This window comes from Pieris brassicae, chromosome Z (assembly GCF_905147105.1).
Source record: "Pieris brassicae chromosome Z, ilPieBrab1.1, whole genome shotgun sequence".
NCBI lineage: Eukaryota > Metazoa > Arthropoda > Insecta > Lepidoptera > Pieridae > Pieris > Pieris brassicae.
In genome coordinates, this window is record NC_059680.1 from 8,258,307 (window position 1) to 8,273,069 (window position 14,763).

Here is a 14,763-nt window from a genome sequence, read left to right on the forward strand (position 1 = left end):
GTGTTTAGGTCAGGCTGACTTTGACGAAGCCTCCGCTTTATACGTCTCAATCTTTTATTTAACATTTTAGGCTGACAGTCTCCGAGCATTGGCGGAACGTGAGAATAATAACACTCGCACACAACATGCATACAGTGCCGCATCAGCTTACAAATCCATCGTTCAAGAGATCGCGGACGCTAAAATGGCTGCTGAGGAGGCCGAAGGCGCTATAGACAACGCTACAAGCATTGTAAGTCAATGATTCAATAATGCTAATTGTACCGTTACAGAAAACTGACCTTGATTTTAATTAGTGACCAAAAGTATAAATTTAAGTAAATTACTTATACCGACCGAAAATCTCTGGCTCTTTTATACACTATATCATCACAGAAAATCATTTAACACTACCATCTAGCCTAACTTAAGACTAATAAGTAATTTAAAACTAAATTAACTTACTAAAAATGATATTTAATTCTGTTCTTGTGTACTATTTTTCTTACCACTCTTTACCACTTAAGACTAACGTGCACAAACACTAGTCCTTTTCAATCTTCTCAATAGGCCCTAGTGTCAAGAAGTGATAATGATGTTAGCATAACATTTAAGTTAAATATGCAAATTAACCCTTATAACATAGTTTTATAGCCTATTGAGTGGTTAAATTATGAATAAGACATATTAGTTTATAAATAAGACATACTGTTTATTAGCTAAAGTTAATGAAAAAAATTCTAGAACGATGACTTAAACGAAAAAGTACTACCAGCACGGGACCGATCCTTTACTCTATCAGAGAGGGCTTCAAAGGCACTGCTTCTTGTCGAACAAATTCTAAGACCTAATTTGACTCAGGCTGAAGCGAAATTAAAGAATGCTACGAATGTATTGAACTTCGCTGACGATCAGGATAATGCTGTACAACTGTAAGTGATTTAAGATTTCATTAAATTATCCATTTTATTTTTGTCGCAACCCTACAGCTAAGATAAATAATATATTATGTATGGAATACTTGATGACAAAAGGGTTTAAACAGGAAACTAAAATATCAATAATTATACACTTAACTAAGTAAAACGTAATTCGGTTGTGTGATGGTGTTAACGTGAGGGATGGACTTGTGGGCGGCTCATGATGCAGGTTATTTAGCGCAATGGATATTCTTAATAATATTTTTAATATCCTTTCTGTGATCTGGATCTGTACTTTTTATTTAAATATTTATTTTGATGTTTTTTGTATAGAGGCAATTTTGTATCAATTTTATGTTCATATTGCAACGAGAACGAGAACGACGAATATTGCAATTTAAAAAAAAACATAATTTTCTAAAAAAATATTAAAATATGACGAGCCATTCTCACTTTAAGAATATTATTTTATGATAAAATATAGAGGCATCTTTCTATTAAATGTTACAATTTACTTCTTTTATAATATCTCTTCCAGTTCTCTACCAAACGCACCACATACATCGCTAGAAGACGAAACTGAAAAAGCAGACAGAGTTGCGAGCATCGTTCGATCTAGTAGTGGTATAATGTCAGAGCTTGGCAATGATTTGGCAGCTAGTAAGGAATGGGCGCAAACTCTACCAAAACTGGCTGATGATGCTCAGAAAATGACTCTCAATGTTCACAATTTAAGTAAGTCCAATAGCCTTTCTCGTCATTACCATTATTTATTAGCCGACTGTTCCGTTACGATTGTAATACATTTTTGTCATGATCTTTATAGCAAGTATTTTGTAAGAAAAAATATTATAAACTCAGTTACTGGCTTAGTACAAAAAAATATAATCGCTTACCAGCTCTAACTATAATTCCATTGTAAAAGAAATGCGTGTTGCATTTCTTTACATTTAAGATCTTATATACCGTATAAAATATGTGTATTGTCTCATTGCTTTACTAAAATTGCACGAGAATGATAAGGACAAAACAACAATCAGCTCATATATAAGAGTCCAAACGGTTAAATTAATGTAATTATCCGGTCGTTACCTTTTAGGTCTAGGCTTCAGATTCTTTATTTAATTGTTTCCTTATCATTTGTTTTTCTAATAGGCAAGTAGGTATCAGGCTTCCGTGATTTTTTAATCTAAGGCATGCCGGTATCGTTACAGTTGTTTCGAGTCGTACTACTATTATGATTTTTTGCAATTTTTAGTTAACGACATCAACGAAATGAACCCGAATATCGAATCAACATATCGTACAGTGAACGTGCAGCAAGAGAGCCTTGAGGAACGTCGGAAAGCTGCTGATGAGAAGTTACAGAAACTTCATGAACTGATTGAGCAGGTTAGGCTTATTATATTTATATAATTTAAATATAGGTCTGACAAAACATTCCATCATAAAGCTGTTTCGTCCTACTGTATGCTTTAAGAGCACATTGATTGAATATATTAACTAGACTAACTTATTTATTATCCTACAGAACTAAAAACGTTACGTAGACTAGTCCTCTTTGATAAATAAACAATCCAATACAAATCATTTCACTTTGAATAAGTCGCCGAGGCTGGGGCGTTCGTTCAATTAAGCCAATTCGTCAACGTAGTACAGTCAAACCTGAGTAAGTGACACAGTTGTAATAGAGTTGTAATCACTAGGTTAGCCAGAAAACTCTTTTAATGAGAGTATTAACCGAGTACCGTCATTTTGCCCTTCTAAAACTTTATAAGTTAGAAACTTAAAACCTGTATAAATGACAGTCATTTTTCACGTGAACCTCCTCTCCTCTATAAGGGAGATTGATACTTGTCTATACCTGTAAATTTCGAGTGACTCTTATTTAATTCAAACCAAATATGCGTCTTTTATTGTTTTCTATAGTTTTATAGACCTCTATATGTGAGGCACTCCTCTTCTGGAACTCTGTAAGCTAGAAACTCAGGTTAGAAACCTCTATAAGAGAAAATGAGATCGCGGTCTCTTGATTTCTCACTTATCCGGGTTTGACTGTATCAGTTATATTTTTATACATTCACACCATGTTCTGTATATAATTGTGTTTGTAATGCGTAATATTTTGAATATATTGTATAAAGTCAAAAACTGTCAAATGGGATTTCTATACTGTTCAAAAAGGTTTCAAGATATGTACACGAAATTTGTAGCCGGAACTGCGGGCGGAAGCTAGTTATGTTAATTAATAATTTTCTTAACAGGCTCGGACAGTTGCGAACCGCATACCATTTGGTGTGACTTTCGATACGCATACAACTCTTCAGCCAAGACTTCCAGACACTGTCGACGAAATGTCTACTTCTACACATGTATCTGCTTACTTCCGTACCAAAGAAAACAATGGATTTATCCTTTACCTCGGAAACCCTAAGGACACAATGTTACGTAGAACAAAATCGGTAGGTTTTTTTTAGTAATTATTTCTTTATTTACAATCATTGTGGTAAATGGTGATGGCGAACAACCTAGCGTCCCGAAGCAAATTGATTTACCTACCTATGTAATAGGCCATAGAGCCGTGTTGGCCTAGTGGCTTCAGCGTGCGACTCTCATCCCTGAGGCGTAGGTTCGATCGCCGGCTGTGCACCAATTGACTATTTCCTATGTGCGCATTTAATATTAGCTCGAACGGTGAAGGAAAACATCGTGAGGAAACCGGCTTGCCTTAGACCTAAAAAGTCGACGGCGTACAGAAGGCTGATCACCTAATTGCCTATTCGATTAACAAATGATCATGAAACAGATACAGAAATCTGAGGCCCAGACCTGTAAAGGTTATAGCGCCATTTATGTAATAGGCCAACGCCTAGTGGCTTAAGGGTGCGGCCCCTTAGGTTATTCGTTCGAATTATGATTGTGCACCAATGGACGCTCGACTCGTTCGTACAGTGAAGGAACATCGTAAGGAAACCTTAGACCCTAGAAAGTCGACGGCATGTGTCAGGCACAGACGGGGGATCACTCGCTTGTCTATAAAATAAAAATGATCAGCGCAACGGATGCACTCTAATGTCAAGACTCGTATTGAATATATAATAATTTTAACTGGTTTTTTTTTCGGGTAAAATGGATATTAGTATTCAATTAGTAATGAAGATTATCCAATTTTTTTGCCGAATAACAAAGTTTTTTGTTGTTTAAAACAATTGTATATTTTTAGGATGATTTCATGGTAGTCGGAGTGCAAAATGGCTACCCATACCTTGTAATGGACATAGGTGACAGCGCGGAGTCTGGCAGAGATCCAGTCCGCATTGGTAGCGAGAAATTCGTAGCAGACAACCGATGGTACCAAGTTATTGTGGATAGGTAAGAACACACAAATGTTAATAGAAATACAAATTAAACAGTGCAACGGTTTTATTATTATTAAGCCTTCTTATTCTCCAACCTAATAAAAAAAAACAATGTATAAAACTAAATAAAAAATTATTACGTTTAGTATTGGTTAAAGACTCAATCTATGGTAGGACTCAGTATGTGTATATGCATTGCCCACCTGTTTTGAAACCTCCTATGGATGACGCTTTTAAATTAATAAAATAGTATTTACCTAAAAATTTAGAAAATAAAAAGCAAATTGTCTCAAGTAAAAATTGATTCGCCCTATCCATGCCCCAAGTCACTTGTGACTCATAAACTCTGAAAATATGTTTTTTTAGAAGTTCACCTACTTCACACAAGTGCTTAAAATTATTTAAAAAAAAAACAAATCCACAGAATCGGACGCAATGTGAAACTTTCGATTCGCGAAAACCTCGACAATGGCTCGGAGAGTGTTCATGAGAAAGAGGCAGTGTTACCAGGGCAGCATACAATATTCAATTTGGACCGCGAAAAATCGAAATTATACGTTGGCGGGGTGCCGTCAGACGCAAAACTGCAAGGTGTCAGTTTCCCCGCTTTTGAAGGACAGATAGAAGAACTAATGATTGGTGATACACCTGTTGGACTATGGAACTTCCGTACCGCTGCCAATCTTAAGGGAGCCAGACAGAGGTATTAACATTGAGACACAATATTTGCGATACTATTTTTAATTTAGCTTATATAAAATTGTACTATGCTATGTACGTACGAAATGCCTCTTAATAATACGTAATATTAAGATAAACTTTTGATTGTAAGTTATTTTGTGCCTTGACTATTTACTTATAATAATGCTATAAGTTTAAAATACGTTATTTTTCAGAGATAAGCTTATAACATCCCAATCGGGACCTCAAGAATATCGGTTCAACGGCAAATCTCACGTAACAATGCCTGGCAGAGGTTTCCTGGGACCTCAAAAGAACCAAGTCTTCCTATTCTTCAGGACATACGCTTCAGATGGTCTTATTTATCTTGTGGGAGAAAATAAACACTTTTTCTCAATACAATTGCAGGAGGGACGAGTGTACTTACAGGTATTTAAACAGAACATCCAATTTTTAAAAAAAATATAAATATCAATTACGTGTTTTAATTTAAGTTGTAAATAGTAATTACTTAAAACTTTCTACTGGCACTGTCTCAGTACATTTAAATAAGTACAGATAAAATAAGAGAAGTAATATGATATAAAAAAATACTTTAAATTCCCAAGAGAGATATATTGTACCATACATTTTTCATAAAATTTACTGTATTTTACTCCAGGTATCTCTTGGAAACACAGACGATATGGTCATACTAGGTACGACAAAGACATACAACGATGGCAAATGGCACAGACTGGACGCGGCCAGATACTTCAGTTCATGCTCACTCAAAGTTGACAACGAGATATTAAAAATGGCGTCGACGTCGCCAGTAAAGGAAATTCCGGCATTAGATACAATGAACTTTGGTGGTAATAATAAGGGTATTATACAAGTCACAGATAAAGGATTCGATGGATGCATACGACAGATAAGCATTGATGGAATCAACATAGATTTGAGCGATAATGCCGAGTCTGTTGGCATTGCTTATGGGTGTCAGGTAATTTGTTATTTCCTTTAATTATATCTTTCATTATTAATAAGTCTTGTAAAGAAAAATCATTAAATATATATATATATATATATATATATATTAATTATTAATTTAATAATATTTCTTATCTAAATAGATTAATATTTCAAATTATTTTTATTGAAACTTTACATCGACACTCGCACGCAACCACTCCCAACCAACCAACTTATTGTTGGAAGTCCGTATGCATATATATATAATTTATTTATTCTCTTAATAAATGGTGGTTATTTTTCGACACCATAAATACTTTTCTTCAAAAATATTTTTGTCTATCACTTAACCCATAACACAGGGGCGCATTAGTCTGTGGACAAACACAACAAATATGAATAATAAAATTTTATATTTAACGGCATATTATTGAATATAAGTACAAAATTAAGAAAAACACTCTTTGAACGGACTAAAGCTATGTATTATTATAAAAACTTATAGTTATTTACATAATTCTAAATTTTAATTTTTTTTCCGACGTTTCGCGTACTCTCCGTGACCACGCACGCTGAACAAAATTGTCTAGAAGATAGAGTAATACAATACATATATTATATTTCAGTTCGCCTCGCTGGTGTCGCTCTCTGGTGAAGACAGTTACCTTCGCTTCGTTGATATAACCACTGAAAACCTTCAGCTGACCCTCAAATTCAAAACGTCCATGCCGGATGGACTGCTATTCCTATATTTGAGTAGAATGCAAACCAACACGATGCCAGATAGCATATCGCTGTCACTTATCAAAGGTATTTTTTTTGTGAAAGTTTTTTCTAAAAAAGTCGCTAAATTTCTTATTCTTTATAACTACAATTGTGGTTCAAAACAGATGGAATCTTTGGCTGAATATAAGAGTAACATTTTTTTTTAAGTAACATCTCCAACTCCTAATTAAATTACATTATTTACTATAAATTCTTACGTGTTAACAATAATTGCACCTGTAAGGGACTTTGTAGAAATGATATCGATAAACTGTATTCACGGAGCTAAATAAATTATCTGTGGTGTTACAATCCTGTATGGTCTCAGATTACATAAGAATCTTTCTAACTAGGCTAAACTAAAATTCATTGACATATATAATTAGAATGCAGTTCTGGATTTAGGGGAGGGTAAACAGGGGTACAGTTTACAACAGCTTTTTATAATAAAACAACATATACTTGGTTTCCCAATAAATTGTTTTTTGAAATCGACTGAAAAATATTGTCCATCTTATTTGGAAAATATTTGGTCTACTCCTTTGTTGTCTTGACTCCTCCAGACCTCTTAGTCCGGCATTGTTAGAATGCATGACCCCAGTGTTGCACGATGAAGCCAAAATAACGAAATATGTTTTATAATTACAGGAAGTCTTGTACTGATGAGTCAACGTGAGAGACTCGATACAGGCATAAGTACGTACAACGACTCGCAGTGGCACGTGGTAGCTGTCACACATAGTAACAAGGCTTTACGGCTTGTGGTTGACGATTTTGATTACTTTAGGTATGCCTTTTTTAATGATTTTAATTTTCGCTGATATATCCATTGTCCATAATTTTTGAAGTGAAACTTCATTAGGCTCATGAAGGTAATTTTTTAAAAGATGAAAAGTCATGAAGATGTGCAGCGTTTCTGTCGAAGGGAGAGAGCGATTGAGACAGACTGAGAAAGAAATACACGCTATTGGTTGATGTATTCGTTTAGTAGTTGCATATAAGAACTTCGCATAACGTCTTGTGCAGATTTATTTATTTATATTATTATTATTAGCACGTATACAGTGTGAATATAGAAATACATGGAGTGATCATATGCTGGTACATGATCTTTTGGGGCTTTTACCTTAGTAATATTTAATTTACAAAGAAGTTTCACTTCACTGATATGTGTATTTTATATGCACGCACTTTTCTATGTTTAGGTTATTTTTATTTGATTTTTGAATTATTAGTGTTAGGTTGCAGTAGAAAATAAGGTTAAAACAAATACAGTACTCCCGAATTAATAAAAAAAAAACAATGGCGCTACAACCTTTTTAGGTCTGGGCCTCAGATTTTTGTATCTGTTTCATGATCATTTGTAAATCGAATAGGCAAGATCAGCCTTCTGTTCCTGACACACGCCGTCCACTTTTTTGTGTCTAAGGCAATCCGGTTTCCTCACGATGTTTTCATTCACCGTTTTGATGTTAAATGCGCACATAGAAAGAAAATCTATTGGTGCACAGCCGGGGATCGAACCTACGACCTCAGAGATGAGAGTCGCACGCTGTAGCCGCTAGGCCAACACTGCTCTTTAATAATGCGCATACAAATGTTCTCGAGTGGTCGTTTTCCCGGAAACACCCAAATCATTGAATCGTAAGAGCCCTAAACAATGCACTTTGTTGGAAAGGAATAGGAGTCAATACCATGTGTTCACAATCGAAAACAAATCGGGCGTTCGGCGGCGGTCGCCATTATTAATTTGGAAGTACTGTAATTGTTTGCTTTTGTTTAGCTTTGTTTATCCATTTTTTTTTGTTTTCTTAACACTTGCATATACAGTAGCAAACTTGGACGAGTTATAATGCAAAAGCGTATCCATATCGTCTTTAGTACTACGGCAACGACTATATTTATTGCTTACACACACATAACACAGACATATATACAGAAACGATAGAACTATACATATGACAATAATGATTACCTAATATAAGGTTTGGGAGCTATTTAAAAAGTCTACACCAACTCTGTAACTAATCATCTTTCTCTTTTCGTCATCGCGTAAACACAATTTCACAGAAAGAGATGAAAGAGTTCCAAGAGTGCAATTAGACTGAATTAGTTTTTATGAATAACTTATAGTGTTTTGTATGTTTATGGTCGTAATATCTGTTAACTAAAGGCACACTAAATTCAATATTCAAAAGGAATTGAAAAATGCCCAAAAATAAAAGATAAAAGCAGATTTTTATTAACTACTAGCGGTCCCGACAGATGTTGTGCTGTCAAATTTGAAATCTAAACCATTTTCGAATCCACTTCAACACACACAATTTTTTTTATCAATATATGCCTAGATTTTTAAAAATAAAAATTTCATTTCTTTTTCTTCAAATTCATTAAAACTTTCTGTCTAAATTGTCAACATCCAGAAGATACATACAGGCTATACTAGAATAAATACAATTTATTTGTTTTTACAGCACGGATACAGCACCGGCGCCATTGCATATATTAAATGGTGTCCTATTCGTGGGAGGAGTTCAACCAGGATATGTGGTTGGCGGTAAAGTTGGTTCAAAGGTACCATTTACAGGATGTATAGCCGATGCGACAATTAATGGACGCGTATTGAACTTATTGGAGCCATACAGCAACCACAGCGTTACCTTTGGTAGATGCGGCACAACCACTACCACGGGTGGAGTACCTCCTGGTAAGTCTCAATTTATAGATATATTATTGAAATAATTATAAAAGAAATTTGGTAGCAATCATTCCTCGACACCATAATACCGGAAACTCTCAGCTTTGCGGTCAGCCTTATTAAAAGTAACTGTTGATTGACATCGTATTGTCCGTGTAAAACTGAATTTGTAGAAAATTTTATAAGTTCGAGAAAATTTGATAGAGCCTTTGTTTTGATTGAGATTGAGCCTGGAATACTACTTGTATCGGCTCGTACAATCGGCTGCACTATTGATTAAACTTTCAAATAGGTTGAAACTGAGTGGTTAGGGCAACAATTATATTTAACAAAATCATTTGATTTATGTAATTTACTGAGTTTTGAGGTTTTTTAATGTTAAAAACTATATCGTAATATTTATGGTTCATTAATTTTTTTGTCTCTAAAATAATGAAGTACAACGATCATATTGCTGTGTACGTGTTTGTAGTAACAATAGCAACAGGGTTGTGAGGAGCGTAACACGTAAGTTGTTTATTAATTTTCTGGGTGTAACATTTACTAGTAAATACTTCAACATTGTCTCAACACAGTCGTTGTTTGTTGGAAAAGTACAGTCCATGCGTGACAGCTTGGGCTTGGGCCGTGAGACTGAGACCCAACTCTATTATCGTCACCTCGAAATAAGTACTAGTAGAAGAGTATTTTTTTCTGTATCTTGAATCACTTGGTCTATTGAAACTCCGCATTAAAATTTGGTTACAAGCCGTTTTTTGTTAGGAAATATCTATAGTCAGAAAGGACGAAAATATAATTAAAATTTTACTAAATTAAAAAATACTTCGCAACAGACCAATCTGCCTGGCCCTCACCACCACAAGTAGATGTTTTGCCCACTCCAAATATTAATGGAAATGAAGAGGCTGAAGTGCGTCCTACTGTAGAAAAAGGTAAAACTCCCATGGCATTTGTATGATTTTATTTTCCCCCATTTTAGTTACCCAAGCGATTTTTTATGGAAATTCTCTCAAATTCGTTTAGCCTTGGGTTACGCTTTTAGCAAAATTGCCTAGTTCCATACTACACGAATTTTATTCAAACGTTCTGTCTCGATTTTCAAAGATCGGCATTTGAAAATAATTAAAGTTTTGTTAATATACGAACCAAATACCCCTTTAAAACCACGTGCGTTACCAACTCATTGGGTGCGTTACTCAATAATTATATTATTGAGTACAATAAATTTTTAGTTAATATATTTTTATTTTCGAAATGTTAATTTAAGACATCTTCAGTTATAGAATTAGTACCGGAAGAAACGACACTACCCACACCGGAAACAACATCACGAGCACCATTCATACGACCTACTACCACAAAAATACCACAAGCAAAACCAGAAGCCGGTTGTGCACTTGCTTACGATCCTCAGTACCACATTGGAGATCCGGTAGAAGGATACCGATTCGGTAAGGTTTAGATATATACTAGAACATTATAACAGATTATTATTCATTACAATCATAATAGTAAGGCAAGAGTACCCACACACTTGCAAGTTGAAAAATATTTCTTTATTTCGTATTCCTGCAGCTGACATAAATTATATTTTACAAAAACAATCATAATCGCTTATTCGCGCATTTAAAGATGGAATACAATATATACAAAATTTACGAAAGGATCAATCAACAATATTATATACGTAATACCTAATTCGGATGTGTTGTGTGTGAAAGTGAGGGTGTGTACAGATACCGGCAAACTTCTTAAGCATTGAACAAGGGAGTGAGGAAAGTTTACGCATTGTACACAGTGCGGGACACTGATTTACCAATCACGCGATCGACACGTCACTCACCCGTCGCCGTAAGTGATACCTAAAAATCGCTTCTGCGCGACAAGGACATTTGTTCAAGATGTTTGCCGGTATCTATATGTGTTCTGTGCTCATGATGCAGGTGATATTAGTATTGAATTAATTGAAAATTGTCTTGTAAAAATTTAAATAAAATTCCGTTGTGTTTTTATATTAATTATATATGTCTCCTTCTCTCATCATAAAGATTCTTATTACGTTTTAAATCTTTATTAGGGTCTCGAAACGATAGTCGTATAGAGTACGGAAAGCTCCCAGGCAGGCAATTGGAAGGTTTTGATCTTACAATTACGTTCCGTACGTACGACCAACACGGAGGTTTAATATTCTACGCGCGCGCCGAGCGGGCACCAACACAGTTCCTGGCGCTCTATATGCAGGATGCCAAGGTAAATAATTTCAATGTTTTTTCTATGGATAAGTGCTGTAAAATGTTGATCATATTGTAAAATTCTTTAACACTCTTCGAGAGCGGTGTTCAGCATGAGCACGTGACTTTTCTACGATCGCATTTACACTTGCCCGTAGTATGAAGGAAAATATTGTGAGGAAATCGAAACCAAGGCAGCGTCTCTGAGTTTATTTTTTTAATATAATAATTTGTAATTATAGCTCCATTTCTCATTCAACTGCGGCGGTGAGAACGGTGAGGTAGTCTCAAGTCGTACCTACAATGGAACAGATTGGCACACAGTCACCTTAGTACGTAATGGTGGACATGGCAAATTAACTGTGGATTCTGATCATGTGGGTGAAACTAGCGTATCTTGTGTTGCGCCCGCGCACCTATCACCGCCGTACTACTATGGTGGGTTAAGCACCTTTAACGGGACTGAAAAGCAGAATCTTAAAGTAAGTGATAGATTTATAAAGTAATTAGTTTAACTTATTTAAGCGGTCTGACGGCGTCCGGACATTTTCAATTCCTATGGCAAAGCAATTTTTAATATTCTTTATACTATACTATACCTCCTGAACTGGAGTACTGATAAAGATTTCATGAAAATCGGTTGCTTTTGTTTCATACTACGTCATGATAAATTATAATAGTTTTAATGATTATCGTTATACGATTTCTTTTGATACGTACTTTCGTATTATACTATTGGTGCTAATAGTCTCATTTTATGATTAAATGCATTTAGTGTCATAAGGGACAATGTAAGCGTCGCAACTTAGTTTTGTTAACATAGACTTTGCGATTAAACAGAGTGATGGGCTGGGCTGGAAGCACTTCTGATTTAAAGAAAACACTTTTTCAACGGATTGAAGCTATGTATTAGTATAAACTTATAATTATTTTACAAAATTTTAAATTTTCCGACGTTTCGCGTGTTTTACAGCGTGCGTGGTCACGGTGACTAAAGGCAAAAAGTGTTGAATGAATGAAAAGCATCACAGCTGTAGAGAAAGTTATATTATCACGCTGTTAAGCACGCGAAATGTCGGAAGAATTTAAAATTATTATTATACGTAGCTTCAATCCGTTGAACAAATGTTTTCTTTAAATGTGTAAAAGTTATGTTAATAAAAGACAAGACTAAGCACTTCTGATGTAAAATACTATCGTTGCCCACGCCTGCCTCTGCTAGAAAGCTTACGTGTGCATTTCCGCTTTTCAGAAATCGGTACGTTTTTCTTGAAGGACACTAAATCGTTAGTTCAGAACGTGCTAGCATGACTATGTACTAATATGTATTTGACATAGTAGTGTTTTCAACTCAAACGTCATCATTGTCGCTGTTTAATAATACCTAAATTATTCTAGGACTTCTACCAGCCATTCAAGGGTTGCCTGAAAGGGCTCATGATGAACGGGCAATATGTTAACGACATTCGGGCGAGAGTGAACTCGCTTCGTTGTACTGATAACGTTGAAGATGGTGTGTACTTTGGACCGTCTAATAATGCCCACAGTAATTACTTAAAGGTGAGTTATTTTCAGTACATTTGAGTTTACCATAGGAAGACACGGCTTAGAATGGAATCTTGCTGGAATTTTTAAAAATTCTAGATAATAATATACCTACTTAAGAAACCTGTTTATATTGAATATTATAGTTGGTAGAATATAATATTTATCTAAAATTATTTACTTAATGCGTTTTCTAATTCTCTCTAACTCGGTTTTGTTATAATCAAAATGTAGTGTTCCAATTCGTAAGTCAATTTCGTCTTGTGCGCTGCCAAACTTCATACAGAAAAAATAGCTAGACAGGTTTTGAAATACCTAATTGAATAAGTAAGGCATGTTGATGGCCGTATTTGGGTCAATAGAAATGTATCGTTTTCAGTTAATGGAGAACTTCAAGGTGGGCTACGAAATTTCGATTTCGATGGAGGTGAAACCTCGGAACTCGACTGGGCTGTTGCTAAGTGTTCACGGGAGGCGAGACTTTATGATTCTAGAACTTCTAGAGAATGAGGTTGTAGCAAATGTGGAGAATGGTAAAGGGCCTTTCCACGCGAGCTACAAATTGGGAGACAAGTTTTCACTATGCGATGGAAATTGGCACAGAATATATGGTAAGTTTTCTATTGCATTTTAAAGTCCATAATCTTGTATTTTTTATTTGAACAATCATTTCCTATAGTTTGCGCAGGGGTTAGGGTTTTTGTAAAATTTGCGTTTCTATGTTTACAAATATTCATAAGTCGGGATCGCTCTGTCACTTTTACCGGTTTAACACGGCTCTGCGCTTACGATGGTATAGTACAATTTTAAATAAATCTTATATGTTTAATTTATTGTAACCATTTTATTTGTTAGACCTAAGTCTTAGGGCCTGTATAAGACATTGATTGTTCATTTATCACCGACACGATCCGGCTTAACACAGCGCATTTAATCCCAGTGCAGAGCTATTTAAACTGACTAAAGATAACATATTGGGATATAAACATTGTTAAATCGCTTTGTATGGTGCATTCCGTTAAATGCGTAGAACAAATAAACCATATTGTTTTATAATAAATAAAAAAAATGGAACAAATATCCCACTTTAGCCACTCAAATAGAAAATTATTTGCAGCTGTCAAGTCTCGTCACGTGGTATCAGTGGGCGTGGACGGACACTTGTCAGACGCTGGTTTAGGTCAATCTGGATCCACTGATACGAGGTCAGCACTGTACATCGGAGGACACGAACGCCCTGTATATAAGGTCAGGGGTGTGCGCTCAAGACGCGGCTTCACGGGGTGTATTCGTAATATTGTGATTAATAACACGCCAATTCACATACCCCTAAATGCCGCTAAACGCAACACGCATATCGGCGTATGTCCTAACGACTAAATTTATATGAATATGTAATTTCCCTAATCAAATATAATCTAATAAAGCAGCCATATTGTTGATTTTACTTTTTACAAAATAACTACAATACTTTTTAATAAATAAGGATGCTAATGTGTATTACTTTCCGAAACATGTAATTTTTTACTATATACTTCAATAAATATCAACCACAAAGATGTTTTATTTATTACCTTCCTTTACCAATTAAATATATAATACATAAAATATTCAGTTAATGTTATCTATCT

The 14,763-nt window shown here is 35.1% G+C and overlaps 1 protein-coding gene across 1 annotated transcript in view; it reads left to right on the plus strand.

Moving 5' to 3' along the window:
• Positions 1–14,680, plus strand: part of LOC123718871 (laminin subunit alpha) — a 53,203-nt gene extending 38,523 nt beyond the window's left edge. The window contains exons 44-62 of the mRNA XM_045675817.1: positions 71–232; positions 724–911; positions 1,438–1,634; positions 2,158–2,291; positions 3,164–3,361; positions 4,123–4,271; positions 4,683–4,961; positions 5,155–5,368; positions 5,601–5,924; positions 6,520–6,703; positions 7,307–7,445; positions 9,133–9,365; positions 10,190–10,288; positions 10,634–10,807; positions 11,434–11,606; positions 11,830–12,069; positions 12,986–13,147; positions 13,512–13,743; positions 14,250–14,680. Coding sequence (XP_045531773.1) covers positions 71–232; positions 724–911; positions 1,438–1,634; positions 2,158–2,291; positions 3,164–3,361; positions 4,123–4,271; positions 4,683–4,961; positions 5,155–5,368; positions 5,601–5,924; positions 6,520–6,703; positions 7,307–7,445; positions 9,133–9,365; positions 10,190–10,288; positions 10,634–10,807; positions 11,434–11,606; positions 11,830–12,069; positions 12,986–13,147; positions 13,512–13,743; positions 14,250–14,512 — 3,744 coding nt within the window. The 3' untranslated portion in view covers positions 14,513–14,680. The remainder of the gene's footprint in view (positions 1–70; positions 233–723; positions 912–1,437; positions 1,635–2,157; positions 2,292–3,163; positions 3,362–4,122; positions 4,272–4,682; positions 4,962–5,154; positions 5,369–5,600; positions 5,925–6,519; positions 6,704–7,306; positions 7,446–9,132; positions 9,366–10,189; positions 10,289–10,633; positions 10,808–11,433; positions 11,607–11,829; positions 12,070–12,985; positions 13,148–13,511; positions 13,744–14,249) is intronic.
• Positions 14,681–14,763: the final 83 nt, after the last annotated feature.